This window comes from Cryptotermes secundus, unplaced genomic scaffold, assembly GCF_002891405.2.
Source record: "Cryptotermes secundus unplaced genomic scaffold, Csec_1.0 scaffold92, whole genome shotgun sequence".
Classification (NCBI taxonomy): domain Eukaryota; kingdom Metazoa; phylum Arthropoda; class Insecta; order Blattodea; family Kalotermitidae; genus Cryptotermes; species Cryptotermes secundus.
In genome coordinates this window covers 1290935-1317583 of record NW_019728498.1, presented here as the reverse complement: position 1 = coordinate 1317583, position 26649 = coordinate 1290935, and the positions used below count along the sequence as shown (strand labels likewise).

Genomic DNA, 26649 nt, shown 5'->3' with positions numbered 1-26649 from the left:
GAGAGAGTGGGGTGAGAGTCATGTGGCTTTGTACGGGAAACATGAAGACTGATATTGCACCTGCAAAGATAATGGTCGAAGCATAAAGCAGCTCCTTTATATATACTGGACATCTCATCAAATACTCATTATAAATGCGTCACAGTAATATTAATCACGTCATGGCGCATCTCTTAATTACGATTTTAATATTTATCCATCAGACATGCGCTGCCTTAGAACACAGGAAAAGTAGAATATTCCTATGCATTTTTGTATGTTGTTTTAATTTTTCTGCCTTTTCTTCATAACAAAAATTGTGGGAGGGATAAGCAGACAGATGAACCCTGACGTATACACAGACATAGAGAAAGAGAGAGAGAGAGCAAGGTGATATCATAAGCTTCATTTCTCTTCCAAAAGAAGGAGAATAGGCTAAAAAGGAATCACATTACTCATGAAATGAATAGTTCATTAAAAGATCTTCATGAGATTGATTCCTTGCTAATACAAGAGCACACTCACAAATAGTAACTAGAGTCACNAGCATCGTAAATAGATTTCAAACAGGGTGACTCTATGAAGAAAGCAGTCTTCTGGGATTTGGCACCGTGTATATGTTGTGTTAACCGACGTGTCGGAGGAACGTATCGCCTCCATCTTCAGGGTAGAAGAAAATATATAAGAAATCTGCAAGCGAAGAGACCGTGAGAACTGGTAAAAAACGTCGGTTAACACAACATATACACGGTGCCAAATCTCAGAAGACTGCTTTCTTCATAGAGTCACCCTGTTTGAAATCTATTTACGATGCTTATGGACTAATAATAGTGTTTTCAATGACTACCAAGAATGAAAATTTTGGGGAAAAATGCAGTTTGTGAAGTCTAAACAAATTTCAAGTAGAGTTCCCGAATGTAAATTGGGTACGATGCGGTTTGAAATACTAAGAACTCATTTAATGCACGTTAATTGTATAATTAGTACAAAGCCCCGCGAAGACGTGTAGAGAATGTGGAGGCAAGTACTCATTTAGTTTGTTAATGTAACCATATAAGTATCAGGATCGTGTCACCCAGCAGGTCAGTGTAGACGCAACAACCGAAGGAGGTACCCGTTTCGAGCCTGTGTCAGGAAATGGGCTCCCTTTATGCGGCCCCTTCTCAGCACCTTCAGATATAGTACGACTGCATCCCTCCAGTCACGATCATCTTGCCTTGTAAGTAGCTTCTGTGTAACCTATTGTCGTTATATAACTTAAGAATAAGTTCATGAGTACCATTTCTTGAATATAACGCTGTGTAGCCCGTTGAAAATCAACCGACGTTTCCGAGGAATATACCGCCTCCTTCGACCATGAAGATGGAGGCGATGTATTCTTCCGAAACATCGGTTGACTTTAAACGGACTACACGGCGTTATATCCCAGAATGTAGTACCCTTCATAACGACCTCTGTGGGAAGCAGAAACCCTACATAAAAATAAATTATAAGAAGTGGTTGCACATAAGGGCACACGGTAGCGTAGTTGATTGAGGCACTATGCTACAAGCCGGAAGGTCGCGGGTTCAAGTCCCGATGAGGTCATTGAATTTTTTCATTTGACCTAATCCTTCCAGCCGCACTATGGCCCTGAGGTCGACTCAACCTCTAAGAAAAATGAGTACCAGGAAGGTTCCTGGGGGTAAAGGGCGGGCGGCGCGTAAGGCTGACAACCTTTCCGCCTTCTATGAGCCGATTGTCTAGAAAATTTGGGAGCCTCAACATCTCACAACCCTATGGGCCTCCACGGCCTGTTACAAGCATTCCTTTACTTTACTTTAATGGTTGCACATACCTCGTAAGTTGAGGTGAGCTGCAGCTCGTAGAATACTGGTAAATAGATGTAATTCATGGCAACCGCGACGAACACTACGGCCACACACACCAACCAGTACAGAGTTCCGTACAGGTAGACCTCTGTTGGAGCCCCCATCAGCATAATGCCCGACAAGAAGCTGCAAACGTAAAGCACAAGTTTTCTTTACCGTATATTGGGCTTCTGAGTTAGGCCGATCCATAATCTGATAAGCCGTTACCAATACTTCGGAGGAAAACGTTGCCTCCATCTTTAAGACAGAACTATTGCGAAGTTGAAGTTGTATCATGAAAATAGAAGCAATATATTTCTCTGAAACGGTGGTACCCACTTACAGTACTACACTGTGTCTTAACCCCTGTATTTATACTATTAATTTTCACTGGCATGAGAAGTTAATATCTCATAACGATTATGTTGATTGAATCAGACAGCAATTGCGACATTCCTAGTGTTAGTTGTTTGCTTAGATTACTCTCCGGCACTGACGATGGAGGTAGTATATTCCTCCTAAACGTCGGGTGACTTTCACCGGGTTACACGGCGTACTATCCCAGAAGATAAAACAATTCAGGAATGATACTATGTCCAAGATAAGAATGAACACTAAGAGAAGCCTGTATAAAGAAGTCTGTTCGATCTTCTTTACAGCTGAACAGGCCTGCATCTCGACTGAGAAACAGGCACAGTACAAAATTACAGGCCTGTTCGATTTCTAATTTTGTTAATTATGTGGCACTGGAGTATCCGTGGGTTATGGTCGAGATAATTTTAATATCGCGAAGAGGAAATGGAGATATTGTGTCATGTAATAGAATACAAAATTAAAATCTAAACATATCGGCACCTATGATGAATTTTACAGACAACACAGAAGAAACCTGGATGTAAGAGATTTGCCGTTATTCCACGGTACACATTTTCCCGGTTGAAATATTTTGTTTTATCAATATATGTTAATAGAAATTTCATACGTGGGAGAGTAAACTGTAGGTTATAAGCATAGGCTGCTTTGCGTGTTGAGTCCGTTAATATACTAACATACTGTCCACAGTAAATTATTTCTTCACATTCACCATGATGATAAATGTCATTTCACTACATTTTCAAGCGTGTAACAAGCCGAATATACTAACCTGGCCACGAGGGACACCGCTACCGGAATTGTGCTCATCGTTTTGCCTCCATGCAGGTACTCCTTGGGTGTATCTTCCTTTTTGCCCCAAAAGCCAAAGTATATTCCAATCATTGTCGACAATACCAGCATGAGTACAAACAGTGTAAAGTCGAGCCAGCCAAAGAACTGAGCCTGAAGTCCTTCCATATTATCTGTAGTGGAGTTCATGGCTGTCCTGAAATGGAAATATTGTTACGGGAGCCATCTTCTTCTTCGCCTTAATCTTCAATTATGATATTAAGAACATTTCCAAAAGAGACGTGTTTTTTATTTCCAGTTGTATTTATTTCCGTCAACTCAACATCGTTTAGACATATTTTACTTAGACTACGAGGCAACTGTGTTCGACATATGTGTGTACTCGTATACTGGTAATATTTTGAAGTAACGGTATATATTTCTGTCTGTATTAATCTTAGTAGGCCTACCAGTTCTCAGGTCATGTATGTGGTTAAATTTTTAAAGTAGGTGAACATCTCATGGATAGATTATCACTTCCGCACCATTATGCAAGACAATCAAAAACATAATTATTTTGTTTTGCAGTAACATGTGTGGAAGTAATTAATAGAACGGGCCTATGTTTATTTGCTTCTGAGGGACACATATACGTCGGCAGATTGTTGAAAACAGTTTATAACACGTCGTTGTAAACTTCGCGATACAAAAAACCCTAATAAGAGTCCAGTAAGTGACTGGTAAATGAACCGATCAAATACACGAGGAGCCATTGTGTAACCTAATTCAGAACCTGTTGCGGTTCTGTCATTGGCAACAATGACTACAAATATCTGCCATCAGTAATTTATAGTTCACCATTCCTTGCTCTCATAATTTAGGATTGTAATGTGACATAATATTTAGTCTGTACTGTGTATAATAGTTTCCTCGTATTCTTTACTCTTTCCGCTAATGGATTAAGTGATGTTAGTGGTTCTAAGGAAACCGTGTTGCAGTTTACTGTGCTACATTCTGTTCTCATTCCAGTAGTATACATGCGGTACGGAAACTTGACGGTTTCAATAGAGACAACAAAACAAACAGAAATACCCTGTAGGGATTCGTCCGCAAACACTTTTCGTCAGTGAAATTAATGCTTTCTTAAAACGGAAGATTGGTGTCCCTGACGGATACTGAATGTTAGTAGAAAACATGAAACAGTGAATTAATTAGGATTTCAAGCTTTCACGGCGGTTCGATGAAAATATAGATTTTATTTCGGACGATGGTTGCATTGTCAGCGTTTCTAACAGCATTACTGTTTCCAGTTTCGTGGTGAAGTGATTACCCAATCGAGTGGACTGCTAATAGAAAATTGAACAAAAATAGGATCTTTAGAAGGGCCAGTCTCTTTCTGGTGGGACGGAAAATATTTAGAAGAATTCGTCAAAATAGTCTCACATTAGTAAATTGAAGAATTCGGGAAAGACAACAATATTTATACTGAGAAGCTAAACTTGGCAGAATGGCAATATGCACTGACTGGTACTGCTATGAAAAAATTTTGTCGGAAAAATTGATTAGAAACTAATTTCTTAAAAAGAGACGAATCGCTCCTTTTCTTCCGTTTCTTTGAGCACTAACCGGAGTAGCCGGCTGTTGAGTGATTCAGCTTTCAGATCAAAGTGAGTACTGACAGGCACTTGTATATTTCAACAATAAGCATTATTTCGACATACCCTCGTACGCTCCATTTTCCCCGTATACATTTTGTATTCTTCCCTTTCATTAATACTCTCACGTGTATGAGTGACTGTAGACGGGGATTGGATTGGTGACTAGAATTATTGACCAATTAGCTCGTAACTACAAGTAATTATAAGGACATCGCTAATCTCCACTCTTAACTCCCGGACATATAAAATCTTCCGTGTCATCACTAGCCATTTCCTGGTAACAGCTCTCAACAATAGGGTTCGTTCAGCTGTGCTCACGTCGTTGCCCGCTGGCTAATACTCCACAAATGACTCATTGCTTCAACTGACTCGCAGGCTGGAGGCCATCTCACGCCAACCTCTTAGTCTTCTCTTCACAGACTGACTGAACTCAGCTCTTCACTTCCTTTCATTGCCCCGAACTCTCTCACTAATTGTCCCGGTTATAACATCTCGGCACGGACTGCTGAAAACACAGCTTTTATATTGTTGCGTGCGCGTATGTTTTGGGCATTACCTAGCAACAACCTCTGTTTACAAAGTCAGCGCTTAGCAAGTGGTCTACCTGCAATTTTTTTTATTGCTAGTGGGGTGGGACTAAGTTCCTTGTACTGCGGCCACTTCTGGCCTATTGTACCAGCCCCAGATGATAGGTGAGGGTGATTGTGGAGCAATTGGTGCAATGAAGATTGGCAAGGGAAACCGAAGTACTCGGAGAAAACCTGCCCCAGCGCCACTTTGTCCGCCAAAAATCCCACTTGACCAGACCCAGGATCAAACTCGGGCCGCCGCGATGGGAAGCCAGCGACTAACGGCTTGGGCTATGGCGCGGCCATTACCTGCACCTTACTTCGACTGATTTCAAATGCAGTCAATTGACGCAACCTTCGAAATAAACAGTTTCCTTCTCAGACTAAAATATCCACTCGTATACATTAAATCATGATTTCACTGAATATGTACGCTGTTAACGGTGGTTTGCTTGTTTAGAGGAAAAACTCGAGACTGCAATGGCGACCTCTCACTGCAAAATATCAGTTCTGTCAGTAGAGTAATACCCCTTTAATCGACGTTATTTGGTTCCATGAAGCGTCGTCCATTAGCAGTTCGTCGCTAAAGGAAACCAATTGTAGCATTTGCTTTTCTTTCAATTACAGGGCTCATAATTTACTAATTCTAATCAGAAAATTCCAGAATGTGAGTCAAAACAGTGAACATTAGTACGATTGCACTAGCACACTACCCGAATGACTGGCCGACGCGACCAGTCTTCTAAAAGTGGCCAGTGCACACACACACAATTGTAACCGATTACTTCTTTTTAATAATATACTTCGCCTAATTTATGTACACGTTTATTTTTTATATAACCACTGTATTTTTGTAAGACTTAATTTATTAATTTATTACATTGCGTAAATCATCACGTGCTTCATTACGCTATAAGCCATACATTAAGTGGGAATGACTCAACGTCGCATGACTTCTTATGAAGCTGATAATTCAGGGGCTCTCCCTCCATTCAGTAAAACATGATGTAAGCCCTATAAGTTAGTTAGCGCGGTACTTCCCAATGTATAGCCAGTCAGCTTGCTAGAGTCCCAGTATGACGTCATGTTAACGGTAATCTGTCGTCATGTGCAGCTCTTTGTCCAAAAGAGACCCTAACCAGATCCCGAACGGTGAAGACGTGTCCGTGCGCGTCCCGTCTTCACACAAAGGAACTAAGGACTACATATAGTCCCATCAAAGTGTTACTAGTAATTTAAATATCTGAATTAAATAAAATGTGAGTGTTTATAAGTTTGCCGTGGGTTTCGTTGGCTGTCTTGTTGGAGCCAAGGCCCACTTAACGACCCTGTGAAAGTTTCATGTTCTCCACTGAGTGGCGCCCAGGACAACTACTACAAAGGTGCTGCTTCCTCGGAGTCCCTAAAAGGCGATTCATAGCGAGCAGCTGCGTCTAACTTAGCCCAGCATAGTGAGAAGCTACGGCCACCTTTACCTTATTTATGGCAACAGCGTGCCCAAAGAAGCAATGGCAACAAGTGGCTACCAATGCGTTGCTCCCGTTCCCATAAACCAACAGCTGAACAGTGACAAGCGATTATCCGGGGATCGGCGATCTTTTGGGTGTTTATACGTGTTGTGGGAGTGCAAATCGTCGATTAGAGTGAATGGACGTGACTATTAACGACACTGACTAATACATAACGGCACAATTACAAGCCATAAATATATATACAGAGCGTCCGGATGAAAGGTATCTAAAATAAAATAATTATATATCAGAAAGCATTTATTACACACATTTATGGGTTACACCATTATGAAAGGAAACTATCAAAGTTTTCTCTGAGTGTATAACTTCCTCAATAAATTTCAATGTGGACTCCCTTGGTGGTATGATAAATATCCAGACGATATTCGACCTCGTTCCATGTTGCTTGAAGCATGTTTGGTGTTACCGTAGCCACAGCGTTCCTTATGCGGGCTTGGAAGGTCGTTGATCTTAAACTGGTAGGCAATGTTCTTCACATAACCCCATAAGAAAAAATCCATTGGGTTTAAATCTGGCGACCTATGAGGCCAAGCAATTGGTTCACTTCTGCACACTTCTAACGCTTCGGTTCAACAACCAGCTACACGACTTCAACAGGCAGATTTCGACAACATCACTGCTGGCCAGCACAACCTACCTGATTGAATCAGTATATTAACAGCGTACCTGGCGATAACCCAGTTCTGTTATCTGGTGACAGCAAATACAAGTTATCCGCCACGTTTTTAGACGTGGTGACACACTCCTAACATCCTGAGTGCGCGTGTGAAATACCAGTCTATCACACGCGACACAAAAAACCCAAATTCATTTCATTTGTCCTGCATTAAGCCAGCCCACGCGTTCACTTTGGGATTGCCTCTCTCGAATTCAGATGTGACATGCGGATTTCGACTGCCCCAAATCCTGCAGTGTCACCTGTTCACAACTCCACCGACACGGAACGTCGGCTCGTTCGAGAAGCACACTTGGCGGAGGAAATCGGGTGACGCGTCGCTTCTTTGTAGCATATCCACAGTGAATTTTGTGTGTGTGCAACTTGGTCACTCGGTTTTAATGCATGAATCATTTGAATCTTGTACGCTTTTAGGCGGAGCCTTTTATGTAGCACACCGTGCACTGTTGAATGTGGAATTTGTACGTAACTGCAAGCTAGCAGCACGAATTGATTTGGGCGGACTTCGCTGGAATGGTTTTCTAATGCGATTAACATTTTCTTCAGAGGTCCGTGTCTTTTCAGGAGATTTTACATGCAACAGACTGCCTGTAGTCCTCAGTTTGTTGTCCTAGAACAGAATGTTTATCCGTGTAGGAGCTTGAAGTCTATATTGCGTTCTAAAATGAAGTTGGACAGCGGTAAAATATTGGAACTCTGCTAGACACAACACGCATTGAACTCGTTCCTGTGGTCTCGACATCGTTACCATCGTTACTGAGATCGCCGAAGGTCACCAGCTGGCGCATGCGCGTAATCCGGGTGTAAAAAAAAACTTTAAAAGAGATTTCCTTTCCAATGACATAAACCGGATACGTGTATGGCAAATACTTTCCGAGATATATTTTGGATACCTTTCATCCGGACATCCTGTGTATATGAATCTGTATTTCGTATTTATTTCTCTTCGTAAAATACTGAAATAACTTTCGCAGTCGTAAGCTCATAAGGCAAGCGGCCTCCGTAGTCTAGGGGTAACGTTCCCACCTCATGACTCAAGGTACGCGGGTTCAAAAACCCGGCGGAGATCATGGAATTTTTAAAGGCGGAAAAATTCAGGGAACAAGTCCTCCGGGAGGGACTTTAAGCCGTGTGTCCCGTGTCGTAGCTTTACGGCACGTAGAAGAACCTCGTGTCTCTAAGAGACCGCTGAGCTAAATTAGGCCCAACATTTCCCGCCCAAAGTAGTTTCCAATGCCTCCGGTAGATGGGGGAAGTATTAGGTACCACTGCCAGAGGAGGGACGACCTCTCTGACAGAAAGGGACTAGGAACCCCTGCCAGAGGAGGGACGACCTCGCTGACAGCAGGGGGCTAACTATTAGATACCACTGCCAAATAGAGAGTAGAAACCTTGCTGGCAGAAAGGGGCTAATAGCGAGCACCAGTACCGGTAGGGGATGGAGACTGTAGAAATTAAAAAGGGGGACGTACAATAGATTATCAAAAAGTCGCGGTGCATGGGGAAACCCACCCCCGCAATACTGAATCACTGAATGCTCATAAGGCAGTATATGAAGAAACGTGAATAAACGTCGTTCTGTTTTATATATATTTATGCAAATTAGGTATATTTTCGTCACGATTTTATATACATGTTGTTAAAATCGAGTAATTTATATCATTCTTTATCGCAGTCTTTAACACTAAACAGTCAGGAGCCCACGTCTTTGCTACATGATAAAACTAATTCCAATTTTATTTATTGCCTCCTTAAATCACGAAGCAAAGCCACGTGTTACTATCTGCCGTGTTAGGTATGGATTATTTCGCAGACCTATTGCCGACATTGGGTCTTACTTCTTGCTACGTCTTTCTAGACCTGATTTTAAACTCCGAGCTAAATCCGTTAGGAGATTGAGACAGTGTAGAAAGAATACCATGATTCTACGCAAGACAGGGAAGTTGGAATATACTTGTAAATCAGACAAACGGTGACTTCAACACCCTTCTTACTACAGTTTTCGCCGGGACCGAAGATGGCTGTGTTACTTGTATTATACCCGGACCGCCTCCTTATACTGCGTAATTTGCAGGGTATCTTATCTTCACTGTCATGATCATTCGCTCACAGCTGGCCTATACTGCAGAATAGAGTTGATAGAAAGCTATGTGCCATTGTGACAAATAACAGTGCAGGGAAGAATGTTACCTAACCCACTGACGGTGACGTGTATAATGAAAACTAAACGTCTCATGACATATGTTATATAACATTTCCGATTTTCTTCTTTAACAGGGAATCACACTATGAGGATCTTGTGCGAATTTCGTTTCTTCCTGTATACATATACCCTTTATGCTATTTAAATTTGATGTTCTTTATGTATGACCTTAATTACCAAGTCAATTCACCGGAACACAAGGGCATACTGGAGTCTGATAATGTAAAGTTTGAAATCTCCACGTTTCTGAATCCAAAAACGCATATTCGTTAGACTGGTCACTGCAATATGAAATTCATCTGTCCAAGAGATTTACAAACATTGAAGGCATAATAAAGATTTGACGCATAAAGTTTATAGGAGTACTGTACAAATTGCCGGCCACAGTAACCGCGTGGTCTAAGGTACGAACTGTCTTCGCTCGTTCGAACTCTGGGATCGTGGTTTCGAATCCCACTGAGGGCATAGATGTTTGGTGTGTGTGTGTGTGCGTTTATTCTGTGTTTGTGTTGTCCTGTGTGTAGGTAGTGGCCTTGCGACGGGCTGATCACTCGTTCAAGGAATCCTACCGTCCGTGAAAAATATTTTTTTTTTCCTTGGTACTACAGCCCCAGTGGGCCTAGGCCTACGTCCATGAACTTCTCCGTTCACTTCGGATTTTCTTGATCTTACACATTCGGTAGGACTCCTTGGGCGGGTGATCAGCTCGCCGCAAGGCCTCTACCTGTACACAAACACAGAAAAACGCACAAAACATCCATGCCCTGAGTGGGATTTGAACCCACGATCCCGGTTTCCAGGCGAGCGAAGACGGTGCATACCTTAGACCTCTCGGCTACCGTGACCGGCATGAAAAATTATTACGGAACTGAATAAGAGGCCTTGGGCAGGAAGAGCTATTGAAGATAACTGTAGAAATCGAAGTAAGTTAGGTTGAGCATGAAGTATGACAGTAAGAAAGCTTGTCCTGACTGACGTAGTGTCGAATGATCCATTCTTTTAACTCTGTAACTATTTCCTATACTGCACCCAATATGTCTCAGGCAGGAAGAGCAATTTTGCTGTTAGAAGTGTGGAAGAACATTTCGAGCTAGTTAAGCATATGTATTGCTCTTCCGTCACAGATAGAAATGTTTGTTATTCGTATCCCAAATACATTACTAGATCCAAATATATTTGGACACTTTCGTGTAGCTTAGTGATGGTGTAGTTTTCTGCCACGAGTATCAGTATTATACAGAGATTTTAAAAGTGACTTGCATGTTAAGCACGTAGCTGTTCCGACGTGTAGCTAAAACAGGAAGTAGTGTTAATCGGAGATACACTTCGACTGGACAATGAAACGAGAGACATGCAGAGAATAATAACGGGGAGCCTTCTTGTAGCAATGCCAGATCTTGGAAGATTAATATGGAGACGGGAGGGCAGGTCCTAGTATTTGTCTTTTGGCAAGGAGTAAAGTGTTTGAATAGAGCTAGCTCAGAGGCTGGGATCCATCAGCAAAGTTTAACTTTCCAGTTTTAATACCAGTTTCTTGTAGTTAGGTCACCCTCTGTAAAACTATAGTTATTTAGCTGTTTATTAATGACTGTGAATTTTGATTACTATTCCTGAGATACTTTAGATAGGATTATTTGAGAACAGGGTGTAGAACGGAATATTTTCAAATTTACAGTAGGAACTAACTGGAGTTTGGAAGAGTTGGCATAATTCGGAGGAGTTCCATAATTTGTATGAAACGTCAAATTTTATTAGAGAGAAACTTAAATAAGAATGACGAAATGGACTATGAGTGAAGCATATATAGGAGGACAGAGAAAAGATGCAAGATTATATATGGTAAACCAAAAAGAAAGAACCGTTTGGAAGACCTAGGCACCGCTAGGAGGAAAAAAATAAAAGCGCATTTTTATAGAAATAAAATATTGTGACATGAAAGTGTGGATTAGATTAGTCAGGCTTGTTTTTTAATGCTAGTGGGGTGGGACTAAATCCCTTGTACTGGGGCCACTTCTGGCCTATTGTACCAGCCTCAGATGATAGGTGAGGGTGATTGTGGAGCAATTGGTGGAATGAAGATTGGCAGGGGAAACCGAAGTACTCGGAGAAAATCTGCCTCAGCGCCACTTTGTCCACCACAAATCCCACTTGACCAGATCCAGGATCGAACCCGGGCCGCCGCGGTTGGAAGCCAGCAACTAACCACCTGAGCTATGGCGCGGCCCTTAGTCAGGCTTAAGACAGATATTGGCGGTTGTGAACAGAAAAATGAGTCTTCACATTTCATGAGAGAATGATAAATTTTTAATTAACTTCCTTAATTAATGTACTTCGTTTAAATTAATTGTTTCATTTTTATAATTTATCTAATTATAATATAGTCGTGCAGTAAAAGTTTTCCAAGTAATCGAATTTGTATTTCAGATGCTTTGCATTACCATCAAGTATAAAGAACTAGAACCGTCACGACCTGATAACATTGGTCTCTTGACCATATATCAGGGCTACATGTCATATACGACTATGACTTGCTGCTAGTGACAGAAAAGTTCCATTTACTACGTGATAAAATAATTTCTTAAGTGATATATTGCATAATGGCGTCCAAGGCGGTTTTTATGCCGGGCGAGGTCTTTCAGTTAGTAGTCACCAAACTCTCATCCAGTTTGTTTATTGATCCATTCAGTAAGCTGAACGTAAGTTGTTGAGTGCTTTACGTTTGCGCCTTTTGTGTAGGCTAGATGAATTATCTGATAAAAAGTCCGTTAGACTCGCAATTCACCAGAAATTACTGATCTGTTATAGTACATAAGCACTGAAGGTACAAAGTAAATATAGTTATAATATTTACTGTAGTTGAAATTGAATGCCATATTTAAAATCCATTTTACTAGGTGACATTGTTCAATGGTAGCTCTCTTTAACAACATCAGGAATGAAAACGGGATGCTAATTGAGAACCTGCGAGGTAGGGGAAATCTCAACAGAACCTTAGCTTCAATAATAAGAAAATGAAACATCAGTGCATTCAAAATCATTTCATCAACATGATATTATGATGACCAACAAGACGTTCAGAACAGCGGATAACGTGTAGAGTTGTATGAAGTGTGTACATGGAAAATGGCCTCAGGACTAATATGGTTATTCCACGAAATACTTTATGATATTTCTGACTTCATCCTACGATCAACAACTCATAGTTTCTTTCGTATATAGTATGAACTAATTACTGATATGAGTGATGTGTTCCAGTTAATATATTTTATGATTTTGCAATTGTAAACGTAATTTTTATAAAATGTGAATATAAGACAATTAACGAAACTTACCAGCGTATGGCAAATATAAAATACTAAACATTTAAGAGCAGTTTCCTTCTGAAATTTATTGTCTATACCTAAATTTAAAAAAAAAATATAAATATTCTTGATGAAGTTAGCATTTGCAAATAACATGAAACAACTGCCGTTGACGAAATAGCAACAGGTTTTAATCTGATAGCTACTTACATCAGAATTGTGAAAGAAAATATATTTGTATATTTTCGAACTTAATTAACTGGTGTAAATCTAACAAATTTGAGAAGCAAAATGGAGGGTCATTATGCAAACCCATGCGTTTAAGTAACCCTAACAGGATAATAGAATATTTTACAGGACTTCCTTACACCATTGCATTTGATTTGAACATAGCTTTCCCTGCACCACTGTTTCATACTGAATCCAATAATCATATGTAAATTAACCAACAATTATGACATATCGTGTCATGCTTGTAGTGAACAAGAGACTTTCCATTCCAAGAAATACTATATATCTTATGGTCGATAACATTCATCATCGTTCATAAATATATTTATTTTTATCATGTGATTTTTTAGGTTCCCGCTTGTCGTGTTAACATCAGTAATTAATTAGCACATTCCCACTGTGTGCCAAGAAAAATAGGCTGATAACAAAGCTGCTGAATTATTTTCAATTCAAAATTTACTATGATGATAATTATTACGATTTAAAAATAAATTACATACGTAAAATCAAAACGCATTTCAGTTTATGTTTAGAGGTCAAGGAACATCAGACGATATTATTTACACCAAGTGAGGCTCTAAACGAGTTTGAGAACTACTTCCCTAGAACATATCAGTTCACATGAAGTCCCTGTCCTGAATAATCCCGTGGGATAGTAGAGTGCCAGTCTTTCTTGTTTTTTACGCGATAGTTATTTGTACATATGCAATAAAAATAAAAAAAGTAATTGAGGTTTACCTCCGTCAAACTTAAATTAAATTAAATTAAATTAAATTATGATACATAATTCACACAAGTTTTATGCTTAAATTCATATAATTTTACTGTTATTCCAACCATTCAGAACACAACTAATGGAATTTTTAGTGTTGATAGAATTTCTTGGAACCTACCTGCATATGACGGTGTTCCGAAGAAAATTTTAATGCTCGTTGTAGACATGTGCACTCCTCTTGACAGAGCTGAAAACTGCAGTTTTGATGTACAACCTACTTTTACTGGAGATCAGATCTTTTTTCCATTATGTAAGCATATTTGTTGTACGAATTTTTTAGATACCGCGTTTATTGTACGTCTAATCCAAGTGTTAATCTTTTGCAACTGCCTTGAATACATTACAAGCTTAAAAGCATATTAATGTGGATTGTATCAGGCAAAAAATAAGATGTTTAAATAATATGGGAGAACGTATTCCCAAAAGTGCCTTATATGTTAGAAGAAAAAGTACTTCCACATAAATATGTCATATTTTCTTCTATCAAAAGTATCGGATATGCCTACTGAATTCACTGAAATTGTAACTGTAGACACGTGACTGCATATAATTGTGTATTTTAATCCTGTGTCCTGTACATACACATTCAGAAGCATACTGCAGGCCGACTCAACGCTAGTACGTCTGACTCGAATTCTGGAGACACCCGGTTAGAATTATTAATACCACACACTTAATGCAACACGGCACAATGTCAACATGTTTATGTTATTTAATAGTGTTTTGTGCATTCGGAGCAACAGCAATGTGTCGATATCGGTAAAAACTAAAGGATTAACCATTACCAAGTTACTGCATGAAATATGATTGTCCACTTTCACCATGGCCTTCGTACATAAATGGAATTAAGAATGCCGTCTTCTGGGATGTAGCACCGTGTACATATTGTGTAAAGTGACGTAAACTGTAAACCAACTGCAGCCACCTGCTCAAAGTCGTTCCTCGCTCGTCGACTCTTATACCCTGAAGATGGAGGAGATACTTTCCCCCGAAACGTCAGTTTACACAATACTACACGGCGCCACATTCCAGAAGACGACATTCTTCATAGTGACCGCCGTGATATACAAAAGCTATAATCTAAAAAGTGTTATTTTGTTATATTATGCATTTCCACCTATAATTTACTTGGGAGAGGAAGTAAATAAACTTTGATTTCAGGATCATGTAAACAAGGATTATGCCTATCTTGAACTGCTACGGCATACTAATTTAGTTCGGCTTATATACATGTAGTATACACGCCTCATACCAATTTAATCGATAATCTGTTGGGTGTTTTTGGGTGCTGAAGCCTACGAATTTAGTTGACTTGTTATTATTCTAACGGGTAAGTGAAAGAGGAATCTTATATCGAAGCGACACATAAATGTTTCGAGAATCAGGCTTTGGGGTACCAGGTTTCAATTTTCTTACATGAACTGTGTATTATGTGTTATAGGGCAACATCGAGTAACTGGCAGAAAATTGACATGGCTCGTGGCTCCGTATCATAACTGCTCCATAAACCTAGAGGCTCGCGTTTGATACGCATTTCATAGAGGCTCTGTGTGCCACTTTGTTCTTTTGGGTTTTGAACGACAGAGAATGTAAATGTAGGAAAATGTACAGAATGAAACCATGTGAGTAAATGTTTTGCGGCTAGTAGGAGTGTACATTCACCCAGACAAGTAATAATGCTCCAGTCCATTCCTTTCGGCTCCAGGAATCATGTTAAATGACACCTAGTTTTGAAAAATTTTAGTTATTTCGAGTTCGAAAGGCGACTTGAATTTTTTTTTTGACTGAATAGTCATATTTACCGTCGTATTGTCTCGTTCTGAAAACATGTACTTTTTGAATAGTTACTGAGGCTTTGCATCAATGTTTGTGATGACTGATGCAGCATTCTCTTCCTCAAAAATCATAGACCATTTATTCTGAAATCGCGAAAACGTTTTGAAATATTAAGTTTATTATATAAATTAATATATTTGACCAACTTTATTATTACAGAATACAGTGACATGCACATACATAAATCTTCATAGATATACGTGTGATAACAATGTCACAGATGCCAGTATAGTTTTAAGGTTAACTTGTTCGGACAGTAATAATTCAAAATTTGAGCAGTCTTCAAAATCTCATTAAATATTGCAAGAAATATTGAGCGATGTTAATTCAGTATATATGAAAAATGTGTTTTGGTATAACATATTATATAAAGTATTGGAATCTTCCTCATCAGAGAACCTCATGTCTTTTGAAATTGTATATGTATTGCATTCGCTAAGAGGACTTTTCCCCTGGATTTGCAGAAGGAGCTTCTCTGTATTTTCTGATAAAATGTTTTGTTTCAAATAACATTCGTCAATTACAGAGAAAATTGTTAGACCTACAGGGAGAAGCAAAGAAGACATCTGTGAGGGTTTATCAAAATGACAGAAAAGAAGCGCGTCTTGGTGGCAGTAAAATTGACAGTTTCAACGAGGACGAAGGTGGTATGCGAAGTGAGAAAGAATTTAGATGTTTTGTGACTGTGTTAACAGAAGATGGAGGAAATCTTAAGTATATTAAATGTCCAACAATGTAAGAAATTGCAGCCATTGTAGAGAGAAAACTATTTGTCAAAACAAACTAAACTAAGACAGAACTTTTTATTCTCTACTTTCATACGGCTGTGAAATATGGGACACAAGTCGAGATTTTTTTCCATAATTTTTTTTAATATTTTTAAGTCCTTGCTTGAGAAGATCAGAAGTTGTCTTCAACCAGGAGCTGCAGCAAGGCAGAACAGGAAGAAGAGAATAATGGAAATCAAAAGAATAAAATGGAAATTGGTTGAACATGCGCTAGGGAAGGGAAAATAATCTTGGGAAAAGCCTGCCTGGTACTGAAATCCTCTAGGTGTTAGAAGAAGAGGTGTGCTTGGGGGGAGAAGAATCGATGAGGAGGCTGTCTAGAAAATAAATGAGAAACATTGAATGATGTTAATATTTGGTTACATATAGGGTTAGATGTCAGCACTTCCTGGATCCACTTTTCTCCCTTAGGAGCAATAAGAATAATGTTGGCATAAGACGCACTATCGAGAAGACAGAACTCGAAAGTGATACATCGATTATACGGTGTTCAGCATTTACAATTTAGCCTTCACTTCAAGGAGATCATTTCATTCTCTCCGAAATTTCACATTTCCCATTTATTCTCTTCTGAACTCAGTTGGACTTTTGTCTTTATACTGGATTGTTCGAATGTGTCCTCGAGAGATGAATAATGCGCCTTTTTTTTTCAATTCTGAAAGGGATGCTTGGACGTAAGCTGTGCCTGTGTGATGGACTTTCACGCTGCAGTTAAAATTAATAAATCCACTTATTTGTTAATAAATTAATTTTAGTTCCATAGCTTTACAGAAGCTATTAATATTGTCACGTGTAGGGTGGTACGTGTGACGAAAATGAAGGGTTCTAGTTCGGAAGATTGGATTTATTGGCACTTTGGTTACAACGTCCCTTCATCTCACTAAATACAGGCAGTACATCTCCATCGCTGATTTACACAAATTTCAGTTCACCGTTCCACACTCACAAGGATACCCAGTCCTCATTAGTCGTCTCCAAGGAACGGATCTCAACACGGAAACTATAACAATCTCACTGGATTACACACTCCACACATAAACGAAGTCTTCAAATCACACTCCAAATCCTCGCAGGCCGACCTCCTGTATTCTTCTGTATTCCTGTTTCAAACTCCCTCTCCACTCCCGTCCTTTTACTCCCAACTGCTGAAACCTCTTGGACTCGCCACTTTGTCACTGTCACTTAAGAAATGAAACGTGTTCAAGTCAAAGTCAAAGTCACATTGCGACTGACGGCCAGTCAGTCTTGGTGTCGACCCCCGTCTAGGTTCATGACCAGATATTTATTACTATTTGACAGTTACGGCCCTGTTATTGTGGGGCGCCCTCTCTGACGAGAGGACTGGTTTATCTTTTGTCAGAGCCATTGTCTGCAGTAGTAAGTCATTTTTCATAATATAAAGGATATTTACATTTTACATGTTAAACATGTTAATAAATCTATATAAAATATGTACAGGGCCTCTGTCAGTCCTGGCTCAGTACAGCAGATTATGCCCTATTTCTAGTAGCTTACGCCACAACGGCAGCCTAGTCACTTGATATAGTCCAAGTCCAAGTGACATTGAGACCGACGGTCAGTCAGTCAGTAAGTCTTGGTGTCGAGCTCCATCTGGGGCTCATGACCAGATATTTATTAGTTTGGCATTTACGGTCCTCTTTTTGTGGGGCGCCTCTATTTTTGAAACGTGTTTACGGAACGATTGAATAGCAACGGTAGAGGAACGGACCCCACAGAAAGCCAGTCACGTAATAGTCACCTCGCCAGTCCATTGGCGCCCAGACTGCTGCCCAATAACGAGCCACAAACATTCGTCCTATTGTTAAGTGCGCTTACGTGAGATGTTTATCGCGCCGTTGCCCAGCTTCACACGTTACAGTATCACACCCTAGAACTATCTCCATGCAACAGTCAGATTTGAGAGGTATGTGGTTATTTAACTTGTCTAGAAATTCTCTGCGTTTAATGAAACCCTGCGGATGGACACAGTGTTCATGAGCTCGCATTACTGAATCGTGTAATGAGTCGCATCCTCACAGCAGAATCCTTGAAAATTAATCTCAATATCATCCTTACATCTTCACGTCGGTCTTCCAAGTTTCTTTTACACGAGAAAGTGTGTAAATAAAAGATCTCTTCTACAATTCACAGTTCTCTCTTAAGAATGAAAAATCGCCCGTTTTCGCTTCAGGTTATCGAACCCGTTAGCATTAAGAAGGCACGCACTAAAGCCCAATCCGCGCAAAAAGAAAATCAACTGGCTCACAAATCGCCTTTCTGCCATAAGAACAAGTGCATACTGCGAGGCGAGGAGTAAAGTCCGTGCAGGCGTCCCCGACAAGACGCTGAAGGAGAATGGTGCTGTGACGTTAGTAGTGAAGAAGAAAAATTGGCATCAAGATCGTAAGAGGTTACTGAAGGAACCCTTTAAAATTTTGATAAACATCACAAAATTTTGTATGAAATACAATATACTAGCGAATATATACCGTATTAAGCATCAGTCATATTCCACGATTCAGGATTGAAATAACACATTTGTTGATGTATGCAGCCATTAACAAAATTGAAAATATTTCTCGTTGTTCTCATAAAAAATTAGTAAGTTCAAAGAGTGAAATTTACTATGTGTAGAAAATTCAGCGGAAAATGTAACTGCCCACTCTTGATGAAGCCCAGAGTTTTGTCACAGTAAGCAGAAGACTCTACCAGTGGTCCCTATTCGGAGCTGGGGCGCCTAAGGAAACCGTGTTATTGCTGTTGCACTTGATAGTCGAGTGGGTACACAGAACAGATGAGTGGAGTGGAGGGACACATTACTTGACAATAAAACAGCCAGTTCTTACCAGTAAGGAATGGCTATTCAACCGCTGTTGATCACAAATAGAATTACTGACCTGTAACTGTACCAGCGTGTAATGCATTATATTGTTACAAGTACATACCCAAAATATTTCCAGTTTGAACCCCATTTTATAAACAAACCTACGACGCCAAAACAATGATTTTTTTTAAATACTTTACCTGAAGAGGTAACGTGTTAATTTGCATTCGGAATGTGCGAGCTTAGAGTATCGGTCAGGACAACCATTTGTCTGGCTGAAGGCTTTCGTGCCTTATTTTTCTGTCCCTCCAGGCAAATCCAAGACTAGGTGCAGGTAAAGTTATCCCTGCGTCATACCGCGAACACCCATAGTGTTGTGAGAATTCGAGGCTCTCACATTTTCTAGACAGATGACGGAAGACTCCTGGTACTCATTTCTGTTAGAGGCTGAGTCGACCCCAGGGCCATAGTGAGGCTGGTAGGATTACGTAAATTGAAAACTTCAATAACCTCATCGGGAATCGAATCCGGGTTGTAGCATAGTGCCTCAACCAAATGGGCTACTGCATGTTCCTAAATCCAGGGATATTACCACAAATTAGACCATAACTGCTCCTCTCTGATTCCTTTTTAATAAGTTATTTACTGACAAACGCACGATTTCATGCCATATATACTGACCCACTGACAGCAACTTCAAAGGAACCATAAATAGAATAAACAGAAATACGAAAGCTACCAAACCAGGTAACGTGGTAACTTGGTAACGTTGACAGAATCTTCCAGAGGACGCATTATCATGTCAGAGAAGAAGACACAGTAAGTCTACTTCATCCATTGGATCCTCAAAGGGCGGCCTTAAAGTGGATTCTTCAATCACTTTTATAGACTATCCAGCCTTAGTTTTGTTTACTTTTGTTTTCCATTTTGCGTGAATGTGATCGTATGTTTTCAGAAATTGTAGTGTTGAGAAAACAAGGAACGTAAAAGAATGATATTCAGAACAGAGGAAGCCGAGTTGAGAACACGAATTTCTCTGCAAATATGCCTAACTGTGTGTAATAACGAAGTGAAGATGCAGTGTGTTTATCTTGATTGAAAGAAAGTGCTGGAACGTACATAATTACGACAATGAAGAGTCGTAAACCTGTTATACATAATATTGAAAACGTAATTGGAAAACTACCGTTGAAGTGAGGCTCTAGTTATAAGAACATATTTGGACCATTAGAAGCAAGGAGTCGTAATATGCAGCACTTAGAATGTATCTCTCAAAATAAGGGTTTAGAATTGTGTGGACTATATATTTTACAAGTGAACTTGATCGTCAACTTGCGAACAGGTTGTGTTGAGTCTATTCAGTAAGTTCTATGTTTATAGTGCTCAGATGCTGATAAAGTATACCACTGCTGAATCTCATTGTCTCGTTTGTTGTGCTCATGGTTTATTAGGATAGTAAACGAAAACAAGTACAAGGAGAACATAATTATATAAGGAAAACATAAAATGCAAAATCAAATAAAGTTGTTTAAATTTAAATATAAATGGCTAAAAATATACGTTTTGCCAGTAAATATTTATAATGGCGCTGAATGTTTTATATCGTACCAAGTTCATAAGAACACTATCATCCCAAAAAAGGCACAAGATGAACTGAAGATACGCTGATGAGTCCACAGGTAGATTTAAACTCAAACCAGTTACCAGTAGAGAATCATACAGAAACTCAACTGGGGACAACGGACGAAGTCCACGAGTATCTGTACTGATATGTTCCACCGTCTTGGATGAAGCTGTATACTTGTTTGCCCTCCCGATATTTTCTCATTGTTTCAGTTAATTCATTGTTTCTCCGAAGTTGCGCTTCTTCTAAATTAGGTAAAACGTGCGAAATATTGAACCCTTCTACTCACTACGTTCGCAGAAACAATTTTAATTTCATAAAACACTGACAAGTGCATGAAATACGTGGCAAGTATCACAAACGGAACCGCGATACAGATGAGACAGTACAGAAGTCCATACATATAAATTTCCGAGGGAAATCCCATCACAGGTTTGCCGGACACGTAACTGAAATGGCGTGAAAGTGTGGTAATATTTGTATCTTAAATGCCCTGTAGTATCACGTGATAACGTGCCTTATTTCCAGAAAAGAAAATATGTTTCCATTATTTCGTCCAGTGGTTTGTATTGTTTCAGCTGCATAATTACGAAAAAGGAACAATACGAGGGTAAGTCAATAAGTAAGTTACAAATGGATATAGAACTTAAACAAATAAGGGTACTGATTTGAAAAATGCTTTTATTTCTCAACATAATCTCCCTGTACGTTGAGACACTTGTCCCATCGTTTCACAAATCCCTGAAAACCAGAAGCATAAAATTCCTTGGGCTGCTGTCGGAACCAGGAGTGTTGCTCTTGCATGACAACGCTCGTCCCCATACTGCCAACAAGACAAATGAGACGATGCGAAATTTCAAGTAGAAAGTCCTCGAGCATCCTTCGTATAGCCCCGACCTTGCTCCAAGTGACTTCCATTTGTTCGGCCCTCTTAAACATCATCTTTCGGCTGAACATTTTCCCGACGATGAAGCTGTAGAAAGGGAAGTCACCGCCTGGTTCCGACAGCAGCCCAAATAATTTTATGCTACTGATTTTCAGGGGCTTGTGAAATGATGGGAGAAGTGCCTAAATGTACAGGGAGATTATGTTGAGAAATAAAAGCACTTTTCAAATCAGTACTCTTATTTAAGTTCTATATCCATTTGGAACTTACTTATTGACTTACCTACGATTCCAAACGGTGTATAGTTCACTGTAAAATAATGCATGTATATTTAAGTATGCAAGTGGGTATGTAGTCTCAGATCTCATTATGTACATACAAAATTATGTGTGTTAGCTTTCTCGGCCAATTTAAATTTCGAGTGAATGGAAGTAAGCAAGGATTAGTATCAGGGTTCATCCGAAAGCTAACATCGCATTAATATCGAGAGGCATGAAATGGGGGTTTTCGATTGGACTTGGAAAAGTTAAGAAATTATGACATAATTTTTCAATTTCAGTAATATTAGGCAAGCTGTTGCGTGTATTATCATCATCATCTTAGCTGCATCTGTGGTCGCGTTGTTGTAAGTATCGTCCACAGATTTCTGTAAAGTTTCTCGTAACTTTCTGCACAAATAGTTAATGTTAATTTTATATATTTATATTTCTTTATTATAACATAAACATCGTACTTGACCTACTTCATTTAAAAATAAAATAGAACAGAAGAACGGGAAGGTAGTCATGTTCTTCCAGTTAAAGTTTGATAGAATAAATACGTTTGACCATACATAACCCTTGCAGAATTTTCTTCGCAAATTCAATAGAAAACATATCCAGTACCTGAAGTCAGCCGGCATTACGAGGGAACTTATCGCGTCTGTCTTCAGGATCGAGCAGTAAGGCAAGCAGGAAACCAACATGAGGAGACAGCAAGCTCAAAGCACTGGGCCTGTATAGGATAGGAGAAAATTTGCCAGCCTGCAGGATTTCTCAGATTGAGTAATGGAAGAAAAATTGCTGGCTATGCATGCAGTTGGAATTGGTATTGCAAAATGAATACGGAAGTTTTATGATTACACGTGTAAGACATGTAACTATTGAGTTATTTCAGGGTAATATATTTGTGGCATATAGATCTTTTGTTAGGCAACGACCGTGAAATAAACAACGAGACCACAGCCGTTGCTAGGCAGCAGTCCTCGCGCCACAATGGAAATACTGCTGGAAGCCGTGTTTTCTATGTGGCGAGCTCCGAGCCTATATGATTCGACCGACCGAATTCAGTTCAGTTAACGAGTGACGTGCAGTTGAGTGCAGTGGAGTGAAGTCTGTTCATTGGTGACCAGTCACTTATCGGACTGCTGCAGTTCGGTGTTTGTGAGCTGTTGCTGGTACAAGCTGGTAGCTGAGGCACGGGGATATTTCGGTAACCCAGAGTAAGGAGAACGCCCTCCATTGAAAGCCGTTGTCAGACAATTGCTGGTGAAGACACAGAAGGCTGAGAAGACTTAGTACGTGCTGTAGTGAACTTTCGAGTGTGTGAATTAGCGATAGCGCTATTGTTATTTGCAGTTACGATCTGTAAGGGGTCAATAAATCCAATTATCCATCAAAATCCGGTCTGTGGTCACTCATACACATGGCAATGTGCAAAAAAGAATTCCCCGTTTTGTATAGCAACTGATATTTAATTACTTTTGAAAGAGCTTACATGGACATTTGAAAATAATTGTTCTAAACCAGCGCACTCACAATATTAGGAGTATCAAAACGTTCTTTGTCTCAAAGTGCACCGCATTACTTTCATGACGGTTTTCATCCATGTTCCTTCTGCTTTCCGTTGCGGATTTAATCCTACAGCCCTCAGAGGTGTATTAACCGTCTCGTCTGTTATTCTGCCATCTTCTAACAACTTTGCAGCTTAGTGCCCATTAAATTATTCACCAACTTAAATAGAAAATCTGAAGCCAAACTCTTTCACACTACTGGTAGCTTCTCATTGCTTGACGAGGTACAGGACAGGCCTCGCCCTTCCTAATTACGTGAGGCTAATGCAAGCCTTCGCCGGTCACGGTAGCCGAGCGGTCTAAGGCATGCACTGTCTTCGCTCGCTCGGAAGCCGGGATCGTGGGTTCGAATCCCACTCAGGGCATGGATGTTTGTGTGCGTTTTTCTGTGTTTGTCTACAGGTAGAGGCCTTGCGACGAGCTGATCACTCGCCCAAGGAGTCCTACCGAATGTGTAAGATCTAGTAAACCCGAAGTGAACGGAGAGTTTCATGGAGGTAGGCCTAGGCCCAAAATTGGGGCTGTAGCGCCACAGAAAAAACAATGCAAGCCTTTATCACGTGCCAAGACAGGTTTAAAGGCGTAATGTTTTTTATTTTGTATATGGCATTGGACTGTCACAATCTAAGATAAAGAAATCAGGATGCAACGTCATTATGTCTTGTTTTCAAGTTGTAAATTGTATGGAATCCCTAGAGATACAAAAATGAATTACTTTTGAGGCGCATGCGTAGTGTATTATAGCTGAATTTTGTGCGAATTTATTTATATAATTGAAAGATAGTAGAATTATTTTCAATCATAGGATTTAGTTGCAGGAATATTATGCAATTTTAGGTTAATTTAAACATCGAGAACTTCAAATGATATTCGGTAGGCAGTGCTTCGCAGCAAATGAACGAGGCAGGTTAGAGTACCTTTTCTTGAACGTAAACAAATAGACGTAACAAAATTAATTAAATTTTATGTTTAAAGATATTCGCATGTTAATATTTATAGAAATGGATGGATTAAGTAAGCAAATTCATATTTTATGATTTAGTTAACTTCACAGACTTTAAATTCTGGGTAGTATTTACATGGTAAAGTATGTTATTTGAATAGAACTAGAATTCTTTATTTTTCTCGCTAAGTATTTCGTTAAAAGACCTATTAATTTCAGAATACAGATTCATTAGCATTGACACTCATTACAAAGACTTGCTGGAGATTTCCTTTTCCCACACTACATGGGCCTCATTATTCCACCGAACCATAAAGTGAACACTCGGTAGAAAAGGGTTGTTTAATTTACTGCCTGTTATATGAGGGCAACAAAAAGAGGGATGCGGATTTCTGCAGGAGTTTTGAGCGGTTAAGCTAAGAGGAAATGCAGATACAGCTCTTGCTGCAGAACTGCCCTCATCCTTGCTGGTAATACCAACTACTGGTGGTTTTGATCCCTTTACCTATTGCTGACGTTTACTTCCATACCCCTATGTACGTGTATTAGGGCACTTAATGCTGTTGCTGCAATATTCAACTGGAGTGGAGCAACTTTCCGTTAGTGCATAATGCATCCACTTTAGTCCACACAAAAAAATTCTTTTCGCTGCGTCATTCGACTTCATTCAATTTTCTATGAAAGTATTTTTTTTTCCTTTTTTCCATGTTTTTACCTTAAAATTTTATTATTTTAGGAAAATGGTGAGGAAAATGTGCCGCAAAAGGATCCATTTCGAGTCTGTTAAAAACCGAGGAAAGTCTAGTGCCTATTTATTCGTACTCTCATAAAGCTACGGGAAGCAGTTATTTTGTGTTGCAGAAATATTCTTTCGCAAATGAAATTGAGTTTTGAGTATTTGTTTTTTAATTTTTTGATCTCAAAGGTTTCGTTCAAGGTAGGAAGAAATACAAAGGGCAAAGAAGACGAAACTCCCTAAGTAACTCAGGGGAACACGGTTCCTTTGGGAGTCCAGTAATTTACTCACTTCGTCAAGGTATTCCCCAAAGTTCACGATTAGCAACGATTTATTACTGCGTAGAATTCGAGGTTCCCACATTAAAGCATTGAAAAGAGCCGCCACTGATTCTTATTCTCAGACAGTTGAATCCAGCCCTCACCCACACACCTTCCTATTTTAAGATCTACTTTAATGATAAGATAAGTATCTGACATTTATGATTGCGAGCTCCGAGATTTTGAATATGAAGCTTTGTTTCTCAGTTCTGTTCGAGTTCATGCTAGAGTTACCCCAGACGGATTCTTCCTCTGTCTCGAAGAAGAAGCGCTAGACACACCCCATGAGCAGCCCAAACTGCTGACAAGGGCTGGTTCCCCAGGTTGTGAGTTGGGCCTAAAGTAAAGACTTTTTATTTAAAACAATGAATCCTGTGTTTCGAAGTGATAACAAGGACACAGTTGGAGATTGGAGAAGTGCCGGAATAAAAACATGAAACAGGCACTGAAGAAGCAAGTATTGAAAGCTTAAGATGAATGGAACTAAGTCAGGATCGTGTACAATGGCGGAATCTGAGAGGAGAGGTAAATATCTCGGAAGAGTTGTAGGCTGCTTATTGTCCTTCGTGGCTCTCTTGCGCACGTCCTTCCTTAGAGTAAATTAAAGTTTTACAAGGATTAAGTGAGTGACATGTCGCAACATTTGAATGACTAAAGCCACAATCATGTTATTGCATTGGAAATGAAGATTGTGTCCTTCCCTGGTTATTCACAAGAATTGTTGAAATATAAGTGAATTCAATACATATTGAATTGCAGAGAATCAAAACGCTTTCATATTGGAACGTTAACGAATGACGGAATTTGGAGTTATGTTATATAACATTAAAAAGGGAAGAATTTTGTGGGATTTGAGATGGCAAGTTTTATGCTACACTATTGACTTAGCAGATGTGTCGAGCAGAATGAAACTGGAAAGGAATTGTTAGCTTACCTTAAAAAC

General features: G+C 39.6%; 2 protein-coding genes across 2 annotated transcripts in view; one reads left to right on the top strand and one right to left on the bottom strand.

Annotated features, from left to right (window-relative positions):
- Nucleotides 1-14130, bottom strand: part of LOC111865138 (sodium-coupled monocarboxylate transporter 2) — a 29105-nt gene extending 14975 nt beyond the window's left edge. The window contains exons 1-3 of the mRNA XM_023852901.2: nt 14037-14130; nt 2974-3189; nt 1817-1976 (exon numbers count right to left, since the gene is read on the bottom strand). Coding sequence (XP_023708669.1) covers nt 1817-1976; nt 2974-3182 — 369 coding nt within the window. The 5' untranslated portion in view covers nt 3183-3189; nt 14037-14130. The remainder of the gene's footprint in view (nt 1-1816; nt 1977-2973; nt 3190-14036) is intronic.
- The window catches only part of LOC111865142 (lachesin-like), an 801402-nt gene that overhangs the window by 580115 nt on the left and 194638 nt on the right, over nt 1-26649 (top strand). The window lies entirely within an intron of this gene.